The sequence below is a fragment of the Chelon labrosus genome (assembly GCF_963514085.1).
Source record: "Chelon labrosus genome assembly, chromosome: 21".
Lineage (NCBI taxonomy): Eukaryota > Metazoa > Chordata > Actinopteri > Mugiliformes > Mugilidae > Chelon > Chelon labrosus.
Window position 1 is genome coordinate 3,389,504 of NC_140354.1, and position 26,090 is coordinate 3,415,593.

At 40.2% G+C, this 26,090-nt stretch overlaps 2 protein-coding genes across 2 annotated transcripts; one reads left to right on the forward strand and one right to left on the reverse strand.

The window, feature by feature from the left end:
* Positions 1-11,403: 11,403 nt before the first annotated feature.
* LOC311506126 (GTPase IMAP family member 8) lies at positions 11,404-17,330 on the reverse strand (the record flags this gene model as incomplete). The annotated part of the gene is made up of 6 exons (XM_084570008.1): positions 11,404-12,309; positions 13,510-14,172; positions 14,269-14,982; positions 15,779-16,465; positions 17,093-17,149; positions 17,312-17,330. 6 exons carry the CDS (start codon positions 17,328-17,330, stop codon positions 11,600-11,602), a joined length of 2,850 nt encoding a protein of 949 aa, XP_084426134.1. The 3' UTR covers positions 11,404-11,599.
* Positions 17,331-19,577: 2,247 nt separating this feature from the next.
* LOC311506471 (migration and invasion enhancer 1-like) lies at positions 19,578-21,319 on the forward strand. Its single transcript, XM_084570434.1, has 4 exons — positions 19,578-19,695; positions 19,939-20,036; positions 20,161-20,237; positions 20,311-21,319. The coding sequence occupies exons 1-4, from the start codon at positions 19,667-19,669 to the stop codon at positions 20,392-20,394; spliced, it is 288 nt and encodes a 95-aa protein (XP_084426560.1). The 5' UTR covers positions 19,578-19,666; the 3' UTR covers positions 20,395-21,319.
* The last annotated feature ends 4,771 nt before the right edge of the window (positions 21,320-26,090 follow it).

Consider the following 26,090-nt stretch of genomic DNA (forward strand, 5'->3'; position numbering starts at 1 on the left):
ATGGTATGTTCTGTGTTTGTGAAAGAAACAGCCCCTCTGGGTAATGTGCTTCAATGGCTCATGTTTACTGAGCTTTTCTTCTTATTGGAAACACGCAAGCTTTGCACAGAACCAAAGTCAAAATTGGAGACTTTTCATCATGCTGTCTCCCTCTCATGTGTCCCTCTTGGATGTTAAAGCAGTTCTGTCGTACATTCCCCTGTGAGGGAGCAGGAGAGATGACCTGCAGCCAACAGCTCACATGGGAAGTCGGAGGCGGACATCAGAAAAGCTGAATTAGATTTACTGGCGTACCGGTTAACAATAAATTACCCAAGTTCCTGAGTAGTTTTCAAGGAACAAATAAGACATACAGTAGATCCAGAGCATCCAGGAGTAAATCTACGCAGCTCCTGACAAACCTGTGAAAACAATAAAATGGTATCAGTATTAATCTTCCATTCATATACAGTACTCATGAATGTAGGATGATGATAACTATTTTAGCCTTGCTATGAGACTCTGGCAATGGCTCCACTGCTCTGCCTGAACTATTGACATGAATATTCAATAACCTGACTTCTGATACGTATATTGATGTCTCAATATTTAAAGTCGTAGCTTTGATGATTCCTCAACTTTTGATCTATTACAGTCATTATGTGCTGTGCAATTTAATACAGACAGGTATCTGATGGAACATCTGCAACTTATTACGTGTCCATTAACTTAGTGGATAAACAAATGTTGAATTAAGATGGTAAAGCAAAGCTGTCATTGTACCGCCTGTGTTTTAACTCTTTTAACTCAAGTGGTTGGAGAAGGCAGGATGGAAAGCTGGATGATGTTATTTATAAAGGGGGATAAAAGCGTGCATTCTCACAAAGCATAGCTCCTTGAAAATTGTTGCATGACAAATGGAAAAGGACAGCTAGAGAGAGAGAGAGAGGAGTTGAAAACCGGGCTCTTTCTTCACCTCCACACAGCTGAATGTGAATGTCATACATAGAGTAATGTTCGGACCCTGGAATCTAACATCGGACATGTGTGCAGGGTTCGGTTCTGTCGTTATTCATATTATTTATAGCCTCACGGAGTGGCCAGCGTGCCTAGTAGTCTTGTTGTCCTCTGTCAATGTGGACATTGTTACGGCTTATTATCCAGCGTGATACAGTTAAACTGGCGCAGTAAATCTGTGCAAGCTCATTAAAATCTGGTTTTAATGAGATACAGTATTCATCTCTTTTTATGATTTTTCTGTTGAATGTTTTTCATTGGAAGTTTATTTTTTCAATCAGAGTGATAACTTTGATCACAGCGACAAGTTTATTCATTTCAGAACAAATGCAGCAGATATCCAGAGGTTATTTTTTATGACTGTGTTTTAGATTGTGCAGCTGCACAGATCTCCTGGAGAAACAAAAACAGGGTCAGTGGGACTATAGTAAGACATACATATTGTTTCAATAATTGTATATATCTATACACAAGCTACTTTGAGTTTCTAAGTAGGAGACATTTTGGTAGAATGTCTGATTTAGCAGGTCAAGCATGAGCATCCAATCAGAGTGGTAACTCTAATCCTAGTACACATGTGCAGGAGAACAGAAAGCCTATTTTTCCTGACAGAGTCTGGGATTTCTCATGCAGCTACAGGATGCCGCGGAAGAGCAGTAAAACATATGAACCAGTGTCATATTGCTCCTCAGATGGTTCACTGTGTTTACAGTGACCCAACACACACAGCTACCATACAGCAATCCTTTCATACCTGATAAAACCAGACAGAGACATGCAGAGAGTAGTATCATTGAGCAGGTGCACCGTTACATTCCTGAACAGTCATAAAAATAAAAAAGCCCCCAGTGCTCTTCCTGTCTCTGTATCCACATGGCTGGTGGTCAGAGCGTGTTCACATCCACATTCACCCTGAGATCCCCTGCTGTCACTGTGTCGGGAGGCAGCAGGTTGTAAAACTTGTGACCCCCTCAGAGCACATGACCCCGACGTACCTGGGAACCAGAAGCTGAGAGGTGCAGGGCACAGGTTGTATTTACACAGATGATGCTCGGAGGACTGGCTCACTGCAAAAGAAACGCGCATCTTTACAAGTAATTTCATCTTATGTTTAGGTTTTAAATTATGGAAAATCTCTGGCAACAAGGTGAGATAATAAAGATGCTTCCACTGAAAAAATTTCAGTCAGTAGGTTAATTTAAAAACCATAATTCTCATTATTTGAGATGATGAAATAAATGATTTAGGTCTTCATAGCTAAAAGAATCCGGAGGGTAAGGCCATGTGTTTGACCTCCTCCTCGTCCACCTTCCTTCCTAACATAAATGAACTGCTGATTTAAATCAGTCAGTGCTCAAACTAAGTGAATTATGCCAATAATGTGACCACAAAAAAATCTAATCCGATCATCTGCTGCCCTCTGTTACTAATTCAATTTAATGCTAAGCCTGATATTGTGGTGTTTAGGACTACAAATCAAAACCCTTTAACTACTATAGACTAAATCAGGTAAATGGTGCATGCCCTGCCATAGAAAATATAACATATTTCATCAACTGCAAGCTTAATAAGGTTGGAAACTCTTTTTACTCTATGTTTAGCATTGCTTTCCCTTCTTTTCTTCTGTTGCACATTATTAACTTTTTGATTATCTTGGTTTTCTTTCTTTTATTGCTCCACGGGAACACCTTAAATTTAATTGTCATCTAGCCTTGATTATTTTGTTCTTCTTAAAAATGACTGTTTCCAGAAAATCTTTATTCCTCACGGTCTTGTCTGCCTGGAGGGATGTGAAGCCGTGACTCAAATACGATTATTCTTTCATTCACTGTAAAGAGAGGGGTAGTTTTCATCTTTCTTACCTTCTTTTCTCCATCCTCTCTATGGTGGTGCTTTAGCTAACCACTATAATCACCCAAATGGATGGGCTGCATAAACCACAGATGGAATATTGTGTAACGTAGTTTGTGAATGAAGATGTAGCTCCACATAAGCATAATACCCTTGCAGGCGGACGCATTCGGTCCTCAGATAAAAGGAGCTTCACATCAGTGAATAAGGCAGGACACTACTATTTTAGGCTTTATTTGGGTTCTATTAACATTCAGGGCTTATAAAGGCCACCACAGTTTGATTTCTTACGCAAGTGGAAGAAAGCCAACGTCACGTAGAAGGAGACAAGAGAGGGTCACAATAGTGGCCGAGATAGAAAGGGAAACAAATGAAAAGCAGCACTAAGAGCAAAGAAGAGTAGATGTGCTACTAAAAACTGAGTCGTTGACTGAGAGCAACCCGAGGATGAGTATTGACAGCCGAGCAATGAAAGGGCAGTAATATGATTAGCTGGATGGAAGATATTGAATAGCAATCATACATAACCTGATCCTCTTCTTCTACCTTCCTCTCAGCATCCTTTACTTCCAGAATGTGATCTTCCTGAGCTCCAGACTTCCACGAACAGCTCAATACAATTAAATAATACTGAGTAATGAAAGCTTTAATTCGCTTCATCGGTGTGTGCAGATTTGTGGGCATGTTTAGGTATTTCCTCATCTTGATTTGATTGTAATGCAGCATGCGAAAACATGCATGGTTGTTCATTTGTGTGCCTGCGTGTGTGTTTGTTAGGTGTGTAGTTGTTGTGTGTTTCCATCCTATTATGCTTTCTGTCTCATTGGCAGTGATCAAAGCCGTAACCTCGTGTGCGCCGGTCACGTCCACTCAACCAGCATATACGGCTGGCTTCTAATGTCCTGGAAATCCTCCACACGGAGACAAAATAAACAGCTAGAATGTGTGTTTGCATTCTAGTGTGTACGCTTATATAAGAGTCTATGAAATATACATATCCATTTATCATAATTCATAGCTATAAACATCAAATCTGGGTTCATTTGACTGTTTTTCTTGCCCCATTCTTGGATTTTCCATTATCTCATTTTCCAGCAGGCACCGACGCATATCTCTGTTCACACAATATGCATCCCAATAACCTATTTACATCCCTTTATGTTGTTGTCATTCAAGGCGCGCTCAAGCTGGGCTTCTCCACTCGACCATTCCTTTTCTTCTCCAGGAAAAAGACCAGTGTCATGTAGCCGCAGATGATTAAAGCCAGTGATCCAAATATAACGCTGAAGATTGGATCAGGGCCAGAATAAACTCATGGATCCGGCCGTGTCTAAACTAACCTCTATTAGTATGTTAACGAGTAGCAGCAAACAAACTGTTTAGAAAAAGTGTTAACCTCTTGAGATTGAAGCTTGTGATGTCTTAACATTAATTAATGTCTGCTTAGGACTATGAAAGGTGCAGGCCAGGTCATAAAAACACATCTCTGCGTGAAATAGTTTCATTTTGTTTCCTTCCAGAAGCAGCCAGTTTATTATGACTGACTTGACTTGTTACCATAATGATATGTCAAATTAAGTCAGTTAAACTGTTGAGCTACAAGACAAAGATTCAGATTCTATATTTTGGCATAAAATAGACTTGAGCAACTTCTTCTTCAGGATTGGTGCTCTCTGCTTGCCTCCCAACTGCCCCCCTACTCTGCCTCTCACCTTGACCTATTTGCCCAGTGTACCCGTTTCCGCCACCAGTCGGGCCGCTGCTGTCGTCAGGACACCTGCTTTAATGCCCACTCCACTGCCATTCAGGGTAGCTGTGGCTGCCTTTGGTGTCACTTTGTCTGTGAAAGCCAGATTTCAGTGTTTGATAGCTGTGTTTTGACTAGATTTTTAAAGCCCGTTCTGAGACGCTTGTTGTGATTGGAGTCAGGGCAAGTTTTTAAATGTTTTTTTTTTTTTTCAGAAACTCAGCCAAAAGAGCAGATAAGCCCTCTTAAACTTCGTTGGAGTTCTCCTTTTGTTTACGGGATATTTATTTAGAGATGCATCCATCACCCGCCATTCCTTTTCTTTATTTGTTTGTATATTTTCCGTTAGCTTAATCTGCTCCCAACAAGCAAAACATCAACCTTTATAAGGACCGTTTGTCATCTGGTTCATTTTATGTTCCTTCTCTTTACCTCTAGTGAGCTGCAGAGTCCTAACAAGCTGGTGTATCTGCCATCTTGAGCATCGTAGTTGGAGAACACACCCATGTTCACAGTGTCTTACATTCCCCAGTTAAATGTTCTGTTAACACAAATTCACTCTTTATTTGTGTGGATGGGTCAAATTTGATCTATTTAAAGTTAAATATTTTATGAAAGTCCCTTTTTTTTTATTAGAACTACTCTTCTTTAAGGTTTTCAGATTATTCGATTTTGAAGGAGTTACTTTATCAATGTGCTTGGGAAGACAAAACCCCTTTTAAACTGCAATAGCCAATTTCCTATCAAGCTAATACAGAGTCATCCCATGTATAACTGGGGGACATTGGATTCTTTTCCAAGTTCCCCTTATGTGCCACATAAATCCTGGAAACATGGCAAAATAATGGTTCCCTCAGGTTAGCTTAGTATGCTAGCATTTGCTAAATGGAGTTAAACATAGTACAGCTGAGCATGATGGGATGGATAAACAAAGTTCTGACCAAGTGTGTGAAAAATTCACCATGAAAGTGACATGACTGCAGATTTTTGTGGTAGCTCAAGCGATATTTTTCAAGAAATGTTCAAAATCACAAGACCCTGTGGAAAATAGAAAGCAACTTTAAATTTGTCAGGGTAAGTTTTCTGGGAACTGTCTGTTCAAACTCACTGTAATTCAATTAATAGTTGGAAGACCAACATTACAACATGGTCTCCAGGTTGAGATACACTGCTCTAAACCACAGTCCTGCACACAGATAGTTGTTGAGTTGTAAGAGATGTTTAGATTCTCTATGATATATTTCTTATTTAAGTGCTGCTGACATATTGCAGTGATAAAATGCAGTGAAAGCATTCTGCGTCGCTGGCCACAGTTACGAGTCTGAAGGTGAAATCAACTTCAGGGTCAAACCACAAACCCAGTAAGCTTCCATTGATTTACAGGGGGCTCCCCTCTCATCTCTCCCTTTAACAGCTCTTGTAATAGCCACTTGCCAAGCAGATGGCGTCTACATTTTGAACGTACAACTCTGTTACTTTTGCTCCTTTGTGGTCTCCAGTGGTGGGGTTAATGATTTAACGAGTGAGACCTTCTGAGAAACAGACACATATTCCAATTTGGTCCGCTGGTGTGCAGTTATTTCACTTAATTGTTTCCTGAACTCTGCCCTTGAGGTTTTTCCTGACCCGCCGTATCCTGATGGGACAGAATGACACATGATTTGGGAAGATGGAATAGGGGAGGCTTAGGTATGTGTGTTTGTGCGGTTGTTCTGGCGCAGGCCAGGTGGAAGCAAAGCCAAATGTGCCTCATTTACTTTTGACACATACTCCTCCATCACCTTCACACGTGAAGTCTGGATTTATTCAGACTATTCCTGAACCATTCCCGTGAAATTGTTCCCACAGGTTAAATGGGATGTTGTAATGGGGTCGCAGGAAGGCCAGAAGTTCCCACATTAATGTCATTTGTTACCTTGATTGATAATAGTTTGGAATCAGAGCTGAAGATCTGAGACTTCTGAGACCATTTATCCAACTTCTGTCACAAAAAATACTTTTTTAGCCCTTCCTTGCATCTATTCTCCATCAACGTAACCCAGAAGTCTTCCTCTCTATCAAAGTTATCAGTCCCTAAAGTTTCTTAAATACATATTTAACAGTTATTTCCCTTGTAATAATCAAGGTGTTTTCATGATTTAAAGTAATAACACCACTTATCAAGGCTCTCTAAGTTTTTAGATACCATAGTAGAGTATGTGATTTTTACTTAAATGTGAAACTTCAGCTGCTAAAAGGAGGACTTGAAATTGACAGCTATAAAGTTGAGTTGAGCTGGGTTTAATATGTCTCAGAACAAACTGTATATAATTCCCTTGGTGTTTATACACACTGCTGTCCATCCTTACCCCAGCCATAGCACAGTTTACTGTGGATAATGCACATATCCCTATTAAATGTGTACACAGTTTCCACATGGTGGCGTTTATTGTGTTGCTGCACGTATAAAGATCTGTGCAGATTATTGTATTTTCTCCCCGTCTCCTTCTGTTGCTGGTGTGTCACTTAGAATTTCTCCTACATGGAATCAGTAGAGGTGCATCTCATCTTATGTTATCTTGTCTTGTCTGAATGAAATGGTGAGAAACATTTACACCTTTGTTGGGATGACCAAAACTCACTTTAGAAAATAAATTGATGTTTTCCCAACCATGATGACTAAGAACCGTGATCCATAATGTTTAGACTTAACCTCAGCCGTATAGGAAGGAACTTTTAGAAGGAACTCACAGTTTTCTAAAATGCAGTTTTGAATATTCAGAGATCTGAGGTAAGGAGCTGTTATAATTGGAGTTCACTTGGATTGACATAAAACTTGACCAGATTCAAGAAAAAAGCTCCTCTGGCATAAAATGGCCCTAAAAAGGAAGAATATGTTAATGTTAAACTAATCCCTTCGTGTCTGTCCTCCCTGTGGCATCAGGAAAGCCTCTCTCTACTGTCCTAAATCAAGTTTCTTCCTGTGTGATTGAGACTAAACCTGCCATTTACTGCCACCATCCTTAACATTTGACAGCAGCTGCTTCTACACTATCTATGTCATCCTAAAGTACCGCTGAAGCCACAGGGAGGTCATGATGCAGACTTTCTTTATGGGCTGGAAAAGGTAGAAAAGTTCCCACTGAGGTCGACGCTGCACCACGTCCCACACATCACCCCTGGGGGACGTCAGCGTATCAGAGCATGGAGGAAAGTGGATGGATGATTTCTTCACACCAGATCTAAATCATCCTTCTCTTCCTCATTCCCCATCCCAGTTCCCAGACCTTGTCCGTCTCTCTCTGACTGGCTCTCTTTTTCCACCTGGAAAAATAGCAGGCAGTGAAACGTGATACAGGGCAGTGGGTGGGGGGTCGTGCTGGTCGCTGCCGGTCCCGCTAATGGAGATGGATGTGGGCTAAGAATTGTCTGCTGAACAGCCTCCACAACGGAGAGAGAGGGGAGATCCATTTCTACTGCGCTTCCTCCCGGGCTACACAACTCCTTTAATGAGAGGGGAGGGCTGAGCACTCACGACTTGATTCGAGAGAAGGAGGGGAGGGCAGAGATGGAGACAGAAAAGAGAGAAAGGGTTGAGAGAAAACAAGCAGCCAGAGAATACAGTGGAGGAATGACACATTGACAACAGAGGAAGGTAGATGATAAGCAGCTAGGAGAGAGGATTGAAGGAGCAATGATATTCAAAGAGGGATAATGCAAAGAGAAAAAATGCCAAAATGAATACTGACTGAGATAAATGGATGATGATTTTCAGACAAATCGCTCCTTTGCTATTATGCTTCCAGTTCCTCAAAATGTCTCCATCGCATCACATCTCCTCAGCTGAGATTTTGCTTTTTGATAGTTATGACAACATTTTGGAGCTTTTGAGCTGAAGCGAGGTTGCCTGTCGGAGTACAATCTGACTGTGGATGATAAGGAGTGAGTAACGCTGTGTTCAGGCAACACAATATCGGCTCAGTAACAGCCCAACCAAAAGACTTAGGGCTGAAAATGGTTTTGCAGAGGAAGACATCCGTCTTCGGCTGTACATGACTTTTGTACGAGGTGTGACCAGTTTGTTTATGTATATTCTAGTTTCCAGGGTTTGAGCCATGGGTCATATCAAGCTCAGATTGTTCGAGGCCCAGCTTGTTGTCTGTCATGTCTCTCAGAGCCAAGTCCCTGTAATAATGGTCTAATTTAGCCAGGCATCGTGTAACAACATATAAACACAACACACACGACAGCACTAGTCATGCTGTGTGCTTTCAGTATGCTTTTTAATGGTGTTGGTATTTTAGTTCAAGCCATATGATCTTAATGAATAGGAACCCTGTCCTTAGTTTTAAACACATTCATCATTTTCTTTAATGTTATAAAATGACACACCGAAAGCTTGTAATACGTTGCTGTTACACAGAAATATATGCCTGAAAATGCCACACTGCATAAAAAATTTCACATGAATGACCCTGTGAGACAGAACTCTAATGTTCAGTAGTAACTGGAGTAAGAATATCCTATCTCAATTAAATAAAACATCAAGAAGTGTATCCTGAGTCAGGGACAATTATCTGCCTGTAGAATCCCATTACTGACTTTTGACTTCATGATCGTGACTTAGTAATCATATAATTACATAAAGTCTTTTTACTTTCAGAGTTTTCTTTTTGTTTTGTTTTTTAATCCATGTATCTGGCAGAGTCGTTAAGTTGATCACCATGATCTTTAGTAAAGCGGTAAAGACATTTTGTTCAGATATTCATGATCCCCACAGGATGAACCCTAATGATTTTTAGTGAGGTTCATATTGAGGATTTTGAGTCTCAACAATTATTGGATGCTATGCCTTATTGCCATGAAACTCAACACCCAACACCCAACGCTCAGATGAGCATGAACTATAATCATCACTGACCTTTCCCTTATTGTTCATTTGTTTACGGCTTGTGCTGTGCTAAGCTCAGCATAGTAAAATGCTAGAATAAGAACAATAACCTGCTTGATATCATTTCAGCATTGTGACTGGGAGCAAAGTTCAGCTACATCCACTGCTGTGGCTGAATATAGTCTCACAGACTGATTGGTGGCTGAAGTCTTATCATATAGTTGACTTGCCAGTGCCTTACTTGTGACAAGCATTAGTATTTTTCCCATTCCTAGTTTTTCATCATTTTATTACTGTACTGAGTGAAATAGGCTTACATACGTCTCACAGAGTGGAGCTAAACAAATCAGCGAAATCCTAAACTGTAATGAGTCAAAAGTATAAAGCCTCAGACAGATTGTGTTCAGTTCACTGATGGCACCTCTACATGAGTGCTGGTCACTGACGTTTACATTTTTCAAGCACTTATCTCTCACCACCATGTGGAGCCACCGGCTTGCAAAGTCGCTTGATGCAGCTTTAATAAAAAGGACTGGGAACACAGTGATGCTGCTTGGGAGGAGTGAACACATCAGTCCTTTGACGCCTCCAGATTTCAGATTTCAGACTCTTTCACATTTGCTTTTGGAGAAGTAGTCTACATCAAGCAAATTTGCCAAAAAATTGCCACCCACCTCCTGGTGTTGCCGTACAGTTAGATTTGGGAGGACTGAAAAATCAGCCTTGAGAGCAGTGGACTGTTGAGTCCTGTTGTTGTGTGTGTCTGTGTGTGACTCACTTGATAAAGTCTGGAAAATGACCTTAAATGAAAGCTGCCCGGATTCTCTGTTTTCTCTCTCTCCAAAGAAACTGTTAAGCTGATTCAACTTCCTGTTTCTAACCACTGTCAGATTGTTTGAGAGTTTGGCTACAAACTGGCAGAAGTAGACACGTATACAGTCCTGTGTAAATGAAAACGGTTGATTTCAGCTTTTAGAATTTAAATACTCGTGAAAAAAGATGGCATAGTTATTTATGTAAATGCAGAAATTTCCCTTTTTTACAGCACAGCGTACATATTCCCTTCTAAGGATGTGAGTATTAGACTATAATACTGTCGTATTGCTTGATCAGTATTCTTTATGTTTCTTTATATGTATTGTATGCTGCTTTATATGTTTACCTATGATTCTAATTTTTCTTTTCCCATGTTGTGATTAATGAAATAATTTGAAGCAAATGTTAGTGATTTGTGGTTTTGAGCAATACAAATAAAATGAACTGACCTCTAACTTACAGCAACGTTGAAATGAACTAGAGCCAATTGCAAACTTCTCATTATCCTTTTGGAAAACACAATAAAAAGCTCTGCAGCCAAGATCCAACATCTTGTGCAAAAGCGTGAGAAAGGAGGCTGGTTTGGGATAAGATGCTTAGCAATTGCACATCTATCTGGATTTGAATTATAATTGAAACTGTGTCTATTTTTGTAGATGTGAACTAGACTAGCAAAATATCATTGGCAAATGTCTACATTTATCCAAATAACTTTCCACAACCCCAGTACTTAGGGGCGGCTGTGGCTCAGTAGGTAGAGCGGGTTGTCCACGGACCAGAGGGTTAGCAGTTCAATCCCCGGAATGTGCTTGTTGTCAGTGTCCTTGAGCAAGACACTGCGTGGCACTGGTGTGTGGATGTGTGAGTGAATGGGTAGATGTGTCTGTGACTGTAAAGCGCTTTGAGTACCAATAGGTAGAAAAGTGCTATATAAAAGCAAGGCCATTTACCATTTACTTGACAAGACAATAAAGTCTCAACTAAAAAAAACTGATGTGTGGCGGTCACATGTTTTGTTCCCCACACATACTTTTAATTGCAAGATCAGTTTCCACTCCCAAGTAAAATCCAGTTCTTCATTTAATGGTTTTTTTTTTTCTTTGAAATTTTCTGAAGATAACTGGACACTGGGTGGATCAGCACAAATAAAACTTACACAACTGTGTCTTATACAACAGCACCCTCTTGTGGAGAGATATCATAACAAACCTGCCAACACTTCTCTTTTTGCTTCTGTGCTTAAACTTGTTAGTGTTGACTGGATGAAATAACAGTTAGTTCCTTCCTCCTGCTAACTGACTCCCTTTCATTAACAGGTATTATGAGTCTTTGCTTTTGTCTTTGAGATCTTGTATGGCCCTCCAGCTGTGCTCCAGACTCTGTCTCATCTCTGCCAGATCACTCCTGATCTCATCAAGGAGGTCCAGCTTTGAAAGCTTCCTATCAATGGATGAGAGCACCTCCTCCTCTCCGACCTCCTTTACAGCACAGTCCTGCTCTGCTGTGTGACAGTCGGGTTCAGTGGGCTGAAATGACCCCATCGTCTGTTCCCACACCATCTCAAAGTATGAGTCAATGAAGGCTTCCAGCTCCTCCAGGTTGCTGTTGCCCCACTGATCGATCAGCGCCTGCAGGCCTCCAGACTCAGAGAGCCTCCGCAGAGTCTGTTCTCTGAGAGCAGGATGGCAGAGGGAACGCACACTGATGACGTCTTCCTCTGCCAGCACACTGTGCTGTGTCTCAGATGAAACCAGAAGCACTGTTTGACGTCCGGGGGAGAATGGATTCACATTGCCGTTCACAGCCAGGTGGCCGCGAGGAGCAGGGAACCGGACAGGCACATTTACCGTCTGCCACCTCGGCCCTTGTTCACCAGAGAGAAGAGAGGCTACATAGGACATGAAGAGTTCTCTGTCTACAACGGTGAATCCAGTCTGTCCTCTGGCTCTTCCTGCTGGTACCGCCATGATTTGAGCACCCTCCGAGCAGTTCAGTGGTGGATGTGGTGTTGAAGTGGCAGAGTCAGACACTGTAAAGGAAATGATAACACTCATTGTGAGCTATAAAAATCTAGCCTAGCCTTTAACAACTGCCTCCACCCATCCTAAGAGACTAAGCTGCTTATCTCTCTTTCACAGAGGCAGCTACCACATCATTGACACCATAAACTAGATTTCATTTAATCTCTTCCTGTATTACTGTTTTACATGAACAGTAAAGTATATTACTTAAATGTTTGGATCTCATTTTACATGACACATCATTTTATTCATTCAACTTCTGATAGCTTAACCTGTTACACCAATAAAAAACTGAATTAATGATACAGCTATGCAGTTTCTATGTTAACACATATGTAAATAGAAACAACAGCTCAATAGTAAATGCCAAGAGTGTGCAAGAGTGTATTCATTAAAAGTTTGTAGTTTTGAATTTAGTTTTAATGTCGTTCTTTATAAGATACCATCATTTATTGTTTTACTGTAAAGAAATGTTTGTCAGACTGTGGGGTGGGCCCCCTCTGGGGGACAACAGAGCCACTACAGGGGGCTGTGGATTACCAGAGGGAAAATATTAAGTGGAACAAAGTGGAACAAATGTGATTTATAAAGGGGAAACAAGCAAACAAGATCTTTCTGATGCTATCGTACTGACTGGAAGCATTTAGTTTATTTTGAAAAAAGTGCTATTTGATATTTGCTGTTCCTCCAAGTCTGATAATCACTAATAAAAAAAAACACAATCTTTCCTTCTCCAACACATGCTTTTGACAGAACTCTTGCTGCATGTATCTCCATAAACAGGGAGTATTTGTTAACATATTCAGTAAGATAACGAGTTTGACGTGATATTTAGTGAATGAAATTGGAAATTACACTTTTTGGTTACCTCCTGTTTAAAAAATATGAAAGCATATGCTGTGACTTTAATTATCTGGCTTGTGATGTCGACAGTATTTGTGTCTAACTTGTTACTTGTCAGTGTTTGCCTATAGTCTATGAAAGGTGTGAGGAAGCTTATTAGATTATTGAGGAATTTACAAGCAAGCGGTAAATTAGAACATTGTCTGAGAAACCAAATCCTTTCCATCCGGTTAATTGTCTTACAAATCTGGCGTACAGGATTCAAACCCTCGGGCTGCTCTAAAAGATGTACATGATTACCGACAGGACGCAAAATGAATAGGACGAAATGAGAGTGACAAAAGATGAACAGTGGGTTGACTCACAGTCATGGGACAGCTGATGTCTCCTTCTGATGAGCGCCTTTAAATCCATGTTACACAGTGTCATTGCATCCGTTAGCTGTTCTTGTGCTGGAGGAACACTCTTCCACACGCTGTGACCTCTGTGGAGACCAGCCAGCCTTTCTCCAGCCAGCATCTCCTCAATCAGTTCAATTAGGTCCCTAACCTGAGCTCTATTCCCCCGGTGCTTGTTGTCTAAAACATAATATCTGTTCCCACACTTCTCAACAAGCCTCTGCAGTGGCGCTCCTTCACATTCAATCCGTTGCTCAATGCTCGTGTCCCCCAGCCAGTCGCCATAGGTGAACACAACCATTGCTCTGCCCCAGAGCTGGCCTCCGCCGGCATCCAGCTGTTTCTGTAAAGCTTCCCTCTGGGTATCTTTGAATGAGGAGCTTATGTTGACAACCACAAGGATAGCACAGGAATCCATGAAGAGGTCAGAAGGCACAGAGAAGTTGCCTGGTGTGTCTAGCACCACCACGGCCTTGCCACAGATGTTGCCTTGGTTTTCAGAGCAGGAAGTAGTTTCGGTGGCTGTGCTAAAGCTCTCCCTGCCGAGGATGGTGTTTCCACTGGAGCTTTTTCCTGTTTTTCTGCCACCAACAAGCACCAGTCTGAGTTTTGGAAGAGGGTTAAGCTTCTCTGTCAAGAAGAAGTTTTCATACATTAGTCAAAAATCTTATATATTAGTCCAAAATATAGTTTATTAAATCAATTAAGTTAGATTATATAACTTACCCAACTGAGACCTCACCATCTGTCTTTGTTTCTTCTTTTTTATCAGCCTTGTTGTGGCTCTCTCTTTCTCGTTTGTCATACACCCCTCCAACTGTTCCAGCACATTCTTCTCTATTTCATAATGCCAGTCCCTGTTGCAGCCAGTCATCATTTCCTCAATCTTCCCAATCAGCTCTCTGACCTGAAATCCATCTCCTTTAGTTTTGCTGTTCAGAACATGGTACCTGTTGCCACATCTTTCAACAAGCCACTGCAGAGGTTCCCCCTCGCTCTCAATGTACTGCTCAGTTGTTGTGCCTCCCAGCCAGTCCCCGAAACTGAACAGCAGGATGACACTGCTCCAGATGCGTTCACTGATCAGCTCGAGGTGCTCCTGCGCTGCTCTCCTGTAGGTCTCGGTGAAGGCTCTGTCCACACGGACCACCAGCAGAAAGACATGAGGCCCCGGAGGACAGAGGGACAAACTCAACACCATCTCCCTCTGATCGAAGACAGGGCTCTCATCACAGAAGTAGTTCATCCACCAGCCTGGTGTGTCCACCACAGTTACCTGTCTCCCAAACACCAGTCCTTTTCCAACCACACACTGAGCTGTTCTCCTGGGATGCTCCATGCTGCTCTCTCTGCCCAGGATTGTGTTCAGGGCAGAAGACTTCCCAGAACCCTTTGCTCCAAGCAGCACAATCCGGATATCAGTAACTGTCCTTAACTTCTCTGAAAGAGTGAAAATATGAAGTGTGTTAGCCCGGGATGTCAATGTTACACAATATATTATATATTTGCAACTGATCTGAATCTTTTCAACATGTCTTTGGTGCAATCAAAATTCATACATGAAGAATTCTTTTAATGTTACGCCCAAGCATATTATGTTCTAAATGCTTCACACAGACATCCAGACTAACTAGCTTAGCACACGTGGTTTGCCACATAATGAAGTCTTGCTGACAGCTCAACAGAGAGAGCGTTGATAAAGCACAGTGCAATATTTGCAAATCAAAACTATCATTCAAAGCAGGGTCAGCTGATAGAACGATTAGCAGCTCTGCTGAACAGAATAGAACCAAAATATCCAGCTCCTATCTAGAAGCTGTCATTCCCATTGCTAGAAGCTGGAGGCAACATCAAGTAGCTAGCACCATGGCTTTAAAATGACTGTGCCTGGTCATGTTTGCTAAAATCTACTGGTTGTTGTAGAGAGTTACTAACTTTACTAAGAATGTTACTGTTAGTCAGGTGGTGCAGATAAGTCAGAGACATGACACTTGCTGGTTTAAGTCTTCAGTAAGAAAAATGTGGCATGTTGCAAATCTTATCCTAAAAGTACTTACAGTATGTGTATGGCCTGCAGGAAAAATCTTGTTCACTTGGATGAATGCACTTGGATTATGTGGCATCAACAAAATCTTAAGAATTTAAGAACTGGAATTCTTATCAAAAGCAATTAAAATAATACTGGAGGTGTTCTCTTTAACAGGCACATTAAGCAAAACACTCGGCACTGACTCACCTTGCATGAGAGATCTGTGTTGTTTCATTCTTATAAACCTCTGCTGAGCCCTCAACTCCAGCCCTCTCTTCTCCTCTGCAGCCTTTTGTAAAATGTTTTCTGGCATTTCAAACACTGTGTTTCCATTTTCTGTGACAAGTTTCTGGATCTTCACAAGCAACTCTGTGACTTCAGTGTCATCGCTCAAGACAACACTGTGACACCTCTGACTGCACTTCTTACTGAGCCACTGGAGGCCCTTTCCCCCTCTCTCTACACACTCCTCTGCTTTTGCATGCTGAAACCTGTCAGCAGAGGTGAAGACAACAATGCAGTGACTCCACACCTTCTCACCCAGCAGGGCCACATGCTCCTCCACGGCCCTCCGACGCTTCTCTGAGAAGGCTGAGGTCGCCTTGACTGTGATCAGAAATACATGTGGGCCTGGTGAGCACAGAGAGACGCTTGTTATGATCTCCCTTTTGACCAGTTCAGATGTGTCCTGAGCGCTGAAGTCGCACCACCAGCCGGGACTGTCCACCACTGTGAGCAACCGTCCAGCCACCAGAGCTGACCTGTGAGAGCAGGACGTCCTCTCTTTGGTGACAAACTCCTCTTTGCCCAGGATTAAGTTCCCCAGAGTGTTCTTTCCAGAGTTTCTGCCGCCAAGAAGTACAATCCTTAACTGTGAAGTACACCAGCTATCCCCTAACAATATAAAAGAAATACAAAGGTGAGAAGGGATAACTATAATTAAAACTCTGCAGTTTCACATTTGTCATTCATACTGGCATATCATTTCACATTAAAGTAAAAAAAAATTTAACTGATTCCATTTATTAAAGGTGAACATTTGCTGCGTTCCTGTGTCTTTTAGAAGGAGAATGAATATCGTGGACATTTAGGCTCTTGTAAGACATGAATATATATTTAAATGTGTCTGTGGATCTGTGAGAAATTACAATCAGCATGGAAGAAGTAGATTTTGGAAGTAAATCAAAATGTTGATGTGTTAGCATCATCATTTTATGTTAGTTATAATGGTTCTCAAAGACATGATCCTAATTTTAACTATTCAATACCCTGCTGGGTATTTTAATCTAGTCCATGCTAAGTGAAACTAAAAGTAAATCGGCCCAATACATAGTTTTTAACAAATACGTATTACACATTATAAAGTTTAATTACACAAAACATATTTCAAATATGACACATACAGTATAACAACTATGTAACTTTAACAAAGTAGGACTTTTTTTTTTTTTTTTAAATAAAAGAATCACATAACCATGACTGTGATGTGTTTAATAAGATGGATCAGATATTAAAACTTACATGCTGACAGCTCGCTGGTTGCCATCTCAAACTCTGAACCATCTACAAGCCAGTAGACTGGAAAAATGTATTCACATGTTAGATCAGTGTTTCTGAGTCTTCTCTGAGGAAATGCAACCAAGATAGCAGAGACAGAAAAATAAGTTTGTGCTTTATGAGTCTGAAGGTCGCTTGTAATGAGTAATCAGTCTCACATGCTGGGGATAGTGAGAGCCACACCTCCGAGCAGCAGGTTCATAGTCCACTATGAAGAGAAACATTTATCATTTTGTAAACACAAGGAAAAGGGGAGAGAGTTCATATTGACCATAGTACATTTTTTTAATCATCAAGGTGGGTGTGGCAGCTTACCAATCCGGGGGCTTTAAAATGGATAAAACACGCAAAAAGTTGCAGGTTTGGGGGAATAATATTCACTGAGCTTTTCTTGGATCCACTGATGCCATGGAACTAAATGTATTTATAAAATTATGTATTAACTCAAATTTGGCACACCCTTGTTTACTCTTCTATGACACCAGAGTTCATATAGAACGATTCCACTTTTCACTCTGCTACATTTATTTAAAAGTAAGATACTTTCAGATTTTACACCCAATGTCTCATGATCTCATAAAATATAATTGACTAATGTAGATCAAATCACCCAACAGTGCACAAATGACATCAAATTAGCAACAGTTTAACCAACAACAGTAGCTAGTATTTACTAGTATTACACTCACAAGGGCTAATTTTCTGCAATGCGACTACTTTATGTGCATCTTGTCAATCATATACTTTAAGGTGGAATTTTTGATGCAGAACTTCTTCTGTTGGCTGATCCCTTCATGAACCGCAGTCATGTTTGCTATTAAAGACATTTCAATTAAATAATGTCTCAAATTCCTGTCAGCAACTGCCTTTAAAGTTGAGCTAAAATCTATGTTCATTTGTTTTAAATAGACTGATGTGTTTTCTCTGATCAAACACAATTTCATTTTTATTTAATAAAATGTGATGATATAATTAATTCTTAAAAATATACTATATTATACAAATGTTCCACAATATATATTGTGTACACAAATGCGGAAGTAAACCTCCAAACTCTGCGTTCACCTTTAATAAAGTCAGAGTGTTGAAGAAACAATAAGCACAGTTCTATGCTTTAGTTCCATGCTCTGACGCCAAATAATACCTTGTCATGCCTCTGTTCCACTCTCTTGAATGTGACATCTCAGGAAATCCTTGACATTTTTTATTCAAATGACACACAAACCTTCACTTGGACTTAAAAAATGAACCAAACAGAATTTGGTGGTCACAGGTCAAAGCTGCTGTCTGCCCATAACCCCAGAATTTATATGTGCATGAAAATTCAAAATTTCACACAAATGTTCATGTTACTTGAGTTCATCCTGTTCACTCCCTCTCCCTCGATGACATGTGTGACAGGAAGGAATTCTGCTCCTCTGACAGTTCAGCACAAGACCAGTGCTTTTCCTGATACTGAGCTTCAGGGGATTGTTGTCATACCATGTGACTTAGCTCAGCTATAATGGCTGGAAACTATTTCTATAAAATAAAGACAGCAGACTACACACGACAGCTTCATTAGAAACCAACAAGTGCTCCAATGCTGGACTAAAACTACCTCAAAAGATTTGTGCGTGTGTGTGTTAACTGAGATTATATTAGCTATTTATTTGGGCTTATGCATCATGTGGGGATAATATAAATTGAACCAGATTTTTACTCATGCCCATGTTGCCAGCCTACTACTTCTGTGTGGTTGAGAGACAAAAATGATTGTATCATGGGAGAAAGCCAAGTGCTAATGGTAAGCGACATGTTCAGTACGGTACTTTGTTTACACTCGTACTTCCATGTCTTCAAATATGCTAACTGCAGTAATTGATATTCAATGTGCTTTTTATAGTGAACTAGCTAGTAGTGAAGAGTACAGAAGAAAATAATAAACAGAAACCAATTTCATGGGAACGTTGTTTTTATTTCTTATTGGATTAATAAAATAAAGTTCAGTTGCTATCTGGAATACAGCTGATGGATACTGGGAAATTCTGGTGACAAGACAGAACACCTTTTGTCTTCTGCCAGTGGAGACATGCAAATTATGATTTGCATCAGAGGAAGGAGCAGGTTTTGTAAAGATGTGGTGTTTGTGGAGCTCCAAAAAAGATTCATCGGTTGTTATATGTTTAGTATAACGTATCAGTATTTTATCAGTTCATTTATTAATATGGTGCCTTTGCTTAAGTTTTACCCATAGTCTAAAATTAAGCATTTTGTTTTTGTTTTCAGATCGTGTTTGAAATACATAAATTGAGAGTAGAAACATGTAAAGGTTTTTAAGCCTACTTTTTTTATGTAAATGTTTGCTTTACTACCATAGTGTAAATATTTACACTATGATAAATACCAATGGATAAATACCTGTAGAGATGGGGGCGGGGCGAAGTGTGGGAGCTATAAACTCCGCCCCCTAGCAGAGTCACTGTTACACAAGCTGCTAGCAACCAAAGCGAAAGGAGCTCCGCGTTGGTGACACGCACTACAGGACGAACAGCAATAATGGGTGTCAAAATAAGAGTGGAATACTGGTAGTTATCTTTTGTCTTACTTATTCCCATTTGTTGTTTGATTTCAGCGTAGTTGTGTCTGGTTTCTACCCATAAATCTCAGTTCAAAGACGTTTTTTTTTACTACAGATTGGGTAACATTAGCATGGCTAGCGCACAGCTAACAGTGAGTTAACCTGGTCTGTGCAGCCCTGTTGGCAGCCTGAGCGACACTTACAGAAACGCTGTTTATTTTAAAATATGTGTGATTTTTCTTCCATCCAGTGGCGCATGAGGCTACGAACCCCGTTATCGGGAGCTCGCCAGGACTGTTAAGGATGAGTTTCCCGATGCGGACGTGAGTGGCTTCGTGGGAAGAAGTGGTAAATAAGTGTAATTTAATCGGGATAAACCTCGTACTCTGAACCCGTTGTAAAAGTGATGCCAATATTACGTTTGAAAGCAGGCATGCTAGAAGCTTACTCTTCGTGTTTTTGTGTGTTATAGGCAGCTTTGAGATTGAACTCAATGGGCAGCTGGTCTTCTCCAAGCTGGAGTTGGGTGGTTTCCCATATGAGGACGACGTAAGTAACACACCAACTGTCCTTAAAATGTAAAGCACAACAGTGTTAGCAATGCTGTTTTAATTTGGTGCAGGTCATGAATGCAGTTCAGCAAGCCCATGACGGAAAACCCGTGCAGAAGCTCGCCAAAAGCCGGGCACCATGCGTTATCATGTGAACGTCCCTCCGTCCTGCCTCAACATCAACAGCGCCATGACATACCAGTGCGCTGTGGACTGCCAGTGCTGCCTCTGGTTTACCCACACCCTGCTAAACCAGTTTGGGATGTAACATCACTTAAACCAACAGGGAAGCACTACCACCCCTAGCTGCTTTCTGTCTCCTCTGCCGTCTGGCTCCTCTCTCTGTTCCTATTGCAGTGCTCCAGACTGTTAATGATTATCGTAGCTTAAAAAGTTTAAGGCTGTGGTATGATGAATCCATGTCTGGAGTTCCCTCTTTATAGGAGCAGAGACGGGGAGAAGATGTCGCAGATGAGTTGGAGGGAGCTGACTTTTATTTTCTTATTAGTCTATTTTTTTTGTGATTCTCTTATGCGTCTCATATGCTGTTAATCAATTTCATTGGATGCGAGTACAGCAGGAAGTTGTTGCACATAACCTCTAAATATAAAGGGAGACTCTTGGTGTCTCTGCTCCACTCTATGATGAATCCTGTTACTAATAATTCTACCTTAAAATAGTCTGTTTTCAGGGTTTACAGGTTGTGAATAGCACCAGAGTGTCATCATTTGACATGGATAAATGCAAAATTAAATTTAAAATAGTTCTCTTGCTTTATGCGTACTGGATTTGAATAACGACTAAAGTGAGTTGTATTAATGCTGCCATTGTGCACAGCAGCTGAGCTCTGTCAAGAACCTGGGTTGAATCTGTTGTTCTGCTTTGTTTTTGTTTTTTTTAATGTTTAGCTTTACTGTAATTTAAATTGGTCACAGAATTATCAGTTGTGCCCCTGAAGGCCATCACCAACTGGTCTGTCAGGCTCACAGTGATAAGATGCCGACTACTATTCCCCAAACATCTTCTTTGTTAATCTGGTATCAAAACTATGGACTTTGAATAAAGGTTGTGGTTATTTAAGCTTTTGTCGCAGTCACTTGTTTTTAACACAGTGTTAGGTATGTGTTCATGATCATTAAATGTCCACGCCTATGTTCTAAGAATTCCTGAGTGTCTGTTGTTTGCAAGCAACACAGAGCTTCTCCTTTGGGGCCTTGGTTAGCCAGCAACTGCCAGTTATTATACAGAACAACTTGAACAGGGTTTTCCATTTATGCTAACTGGCTACATAACAACAGTTGCTGTGTATAAATAGTTTCATACTTTAGGCACTCGGCTATGTTTCCATGGATGCTGACAGTGCAGGAAATAAAATGCAAATATCAGGAAAACATTTTTCCCACTTTTATAAAATGTTAAATGATGTGTTTTGTCACTGACAAACAGGAAGTCATGGTTGTGAACAACTTGTGAAAAATCATGGCTTTCATAACCTGTACTGTGCACATCTTTATCATAATGAAGCCCGGAGGAGTAAATCAGTCACTCGTGTATTACACTAAGGGGCGCCAAACTCAACAACACTGCCATCTGGGGTATTCAGCCTGTGGTGTCCCTGTTGTCGAAGATACTGCCACACTGAAATCTACTGAAGAATAAGCATGTCGTCTTTCTGAAATTGTATTACACACATAAATAGTTGTTCTTTTTTCTTTTTTTTCAAATACTAATACGGAACCATAAACATTAGGCAGACATAAAAGGTTATGTGTATTATTTAGAGACTGTGACCATCATCCACAAAAATCTCAATTACAAGGTTGAGCATTTTGAAATTGTAATTTCATCATTATAAATTTGATTATAGATGTAGTGTGATGGTGATCAGACTACCATGCTGTATCTGGTTAAGAGATTATGTTGTGTGGTCGAGCATGCCACACCGTGACTAGGTGGGTCTTTGGTGCTGCCTCTGGCCCTCCATGATAACTCTCAGCAGCCTGCTTGCTGTAATGCTGATAGGGCTCATGTGTGCTGCCTCAGTTAGTCCTCCAATAAAAAGTTAGAATATGTACACAGACTGTAGAAAGTATTCTGACCTTTCCAGATTCAGGTGTATTTATACTTCATTGACTATGTGAATGACCATTGATGATTTAGCTGGGTCGTATTAAAGGGTTAAAGGGTGATTACTTTTTTATATTCACTACAGACATATGAACTGGGTGTAACAGTTTATATTTAAAACTTAAGTCACATATAATAAACTACAAAGTCTATATATGTAATAATATAAGTAATAATATGTTTTAGGGATTCCTATCTTTTTTTCTTTTCCTTGTAGTTTATTACTAATTAGGCTAAATTGTTCAATTACAATCTTGCTTAATCATAAAAACCTGTGCTTTTAAACCAAGTTGTTATAATCAAGCAAGTTTTGACAATTGCTACATAAATGATTTGTCAAGTCGTGTATATCTGGAGAAGCATGTTTCGATGAAATGGCTATATGAAGACTGGGAGTGTCTCTGTACTGTATGTTAACACACATGGACGCAGAAGATAGCGTCTACAATTGGTGATAACAGTCCTGTACCACAGTGTCTTTGGCTGGGGCCCACTGTCCCTCACTGTGTAGTGTATATAGTGTAGGAATTATCTCTGTGTGGCAAATATTAACATCAGAAAATCAACGACGAGGCTGAATGTTTTGCTTTATAAAAAATTCTCAACGAATAAGGAGTCACTTCGACCTGCAGACTTTTATTTCACCAGGTCTATTTGTGTTTGACCAATTTTTGCAAAACTGTTCCCTTCAGACTCAATTGCATTTTGTGTTTAGTTCTAATTAGAGACAGTGATCGCAGTAAGCATTTAACTCCAGGACCACTGTGCACCCACACCCAGGACAACATTTACAGTCCTTTTCTGGATGTTACAATACAGTGAATCTTCAATGAACTTTAATTAAATAAATCTGAAAAAAAAATCACCTGTTACAAAAAATATCTAAAAAACTGTATCTATCTATATATTTTCAGATTTCAGCGAGTGTGCGTTATTTTTGCTAAATTACCCAATGCCTTAAAGCAACATAGGAAATGTTAAATGACTGAACTCTTAAAGAATTAACTTTTTAACATCTTTAACTCAATCTTTAGCCATGAAGAGGACAGAAGCTCAAATCACATGCATTGGAGGTTTCATAATAAAATGGGAACAATGTTAATTAAGATGATTTTAGAACCCTGGAATCCTTCAATCCATCTGCCAGTGAAGAAAGTGTTTCCCATTGTGCCTTAAATAACTTCTCATTTAGGAATTGTTGTCAGAATTCACATGACATGCACAAGATCTACACATAATAGTCTCATACTTCGTGGTAGATATCCCAATTTTCAGAGAACTGAGGTTTAGGAGAAGCCTTTAGAATGCAAGCTTTAATTTATTTATGAATTAACGGAAGCGGTCCAACTCTGGGCACTGTATGTTAACATGAGTTCCACTATGATTCAGAGAAATAAATGGAATACACACAGAATAAAACCAAACAGATCACCGAACACAATATGGCTTTCCATACTGTATGTCCAAAGGTGCTTTGTGTAAATACATGGATGGTGCTTTGTTTGTTTTACAGGTGGAACTTTCAGAAATATACTGAAATATCAGTGGCAATAACAGCCTACAGTTTAACGCTCTAAAGACAGTGGATATGTTCCTAGACTTTAAGAGAGAGCAGAACCACCCGTTCCATCATCCTGGGTGACTTCTAGGTTGACATTGTGGACTCTGCTTCCTGGGAGCCTAAATAAAAAAGCACAACAGAGGATGTACTTCCTGTGGAAACTGAAGAAGTTAAGCCCGCTAAAGGCAATGATGGTGGACTTCTACACCTCCATCATCCAGTCCATCCTGGTTGGCGTTGTCCGCTTTTCAGACCTTTTAATCCAAATCCTTGCTTGGAGTTGGAGTGCTAAGCACTTGGAGGTTCTGGGCTGTGGGTTGTCTCTGGGCTGGGCTCCTCCTGTGTCTCACCAGATGTTGGTCCTGTGCGTTGTGCTGCAGTCTCCTGTACCAGGCATTTCATCCGGGCCTGATGGATTTTTAGGCTGCGTTCGTTTATTTATTTATTTATTTATTTTATTCATTTGATAGGGACAGTGCACCTTAATGAACATCTATTCAGACAGCAATAGACGTAACTATGCCGGATTATGGCAACAATGCTAATTTGCATCCGCAGTCCCTAGGCAGGTAACACAAAAACATGATATGACATAGGACAGGACAATAGATCTCAATAAGAGCACACAACAAGACAGTACATTACTAGATCTTACTGGCCTTTACAGAAAGAGCATTTTGTCCAAAGGCTGTTTTTCTGTGTGGGACCTCACTGTCCCCTCTAGAGGAGGCCCTGGTCCTGAGACCGCTGTGAGCCCTTTTTTTTTTAGAAAGTGAGGCAAGTCCATGTAACACCTTGTATATTCTATGTGCGACAGAATCATTGAGTGTAAAAACATTCTAGCAGCACCAAGTGTTATGAAGGGTCGTATTTGTTTAAAATTTTTCAAACTGAATTTCACTGTATTAGATATTCTTTTAATGTGGCTCTTGAAACCTAGTGTGGAATCAAATGTCACACAAAGGTACTTGAATTCGGAAACAATTTCTATTTCCTGTCCTCCCAAAAATACACCTGAATATTTGATGTCCAGTGGTTGCTTTGTGAACATCATCAAACAGTTTTAGTTGTGTTTAGTTGCAAGATTTATAAAGCCACTCATTTACAGGAACCATAGCTGAAGTAAGAACAGAGGCTGCTTCGTGAATATTTTTTGCACTAGTGAAGATGACAGCGTCGTCAGCGCACATTTGAAATTCAACATTAACACATGAATCTGGCAAATCATTAATATACATAGAAAATAACAGAGGGCCAAGTATTGACCCCTGAGGTAGACCAACAGGGACATCTAGAAAAGTTGATTTGACACTGTTGATGCAGACACACTATTTCCTGAATTCTAAATATGATTTTATCCACTGAATTGCCTCCAAAGAAAAATTAAAATAGGTTCATTTAGACAGATGAATTTTATGATTTACAGTGTCAAATGCCTTTCTCAGATCTAGAAATACAGCACCAATGCAAGTGTTAGTGTCCAACATGTGTTTAATCTTTTCTATAAACAGACAGTTTGCAAACTCTGTTGAATGATGTTCACGGAAACCAAATTGCATTGGATTCAAAGGAGAGTGGCCTTTATTTAAATGTTCATTTATAATTTTTGCTACCCTTTAGAAACCACAGGGAGGTTCGTTCTTGCAGACCTGGCTGCAGATGCATCTACTTGCAATAAAAATATTTCTGATTCCGATTCTGATTCTGATTGGAGACTGTTTAGGCATTCATAGTCAAATGGCTGCAAAGAAAATACTACTGAGGGAAAACACTGAGAAGAAGAGGACTGCTTGGGCCTGGAAGTAAAGGAACTGACATCAGACATGTGGAAATTTGGACTGGTCTGTTGAGCTCAGATACATAATTATTTTGGAGACATTTACTCAGAAGTTAACACCAGCATAGCTTTATTCACTGCATACATTTTGTTTTGTTACTGTAGAGAAAGCACAGGTGAATCAGTGATGGCTCCTCTATTTCAGTAAGCTGTGACAATGAGCACACAGAACACACAGAAGCAGGACCTCCACTATGTGTCTCATTTTCTGTTTCTTCTTGTTAAAAGGGAGTGTTCTGGGGGTTTCAGGCTGGGTTTTGTAAAGCATCTTGAATGGAATGCATTTATATTTAAGATTGTGTTGTCTTCAATACTTAGAAGACAAA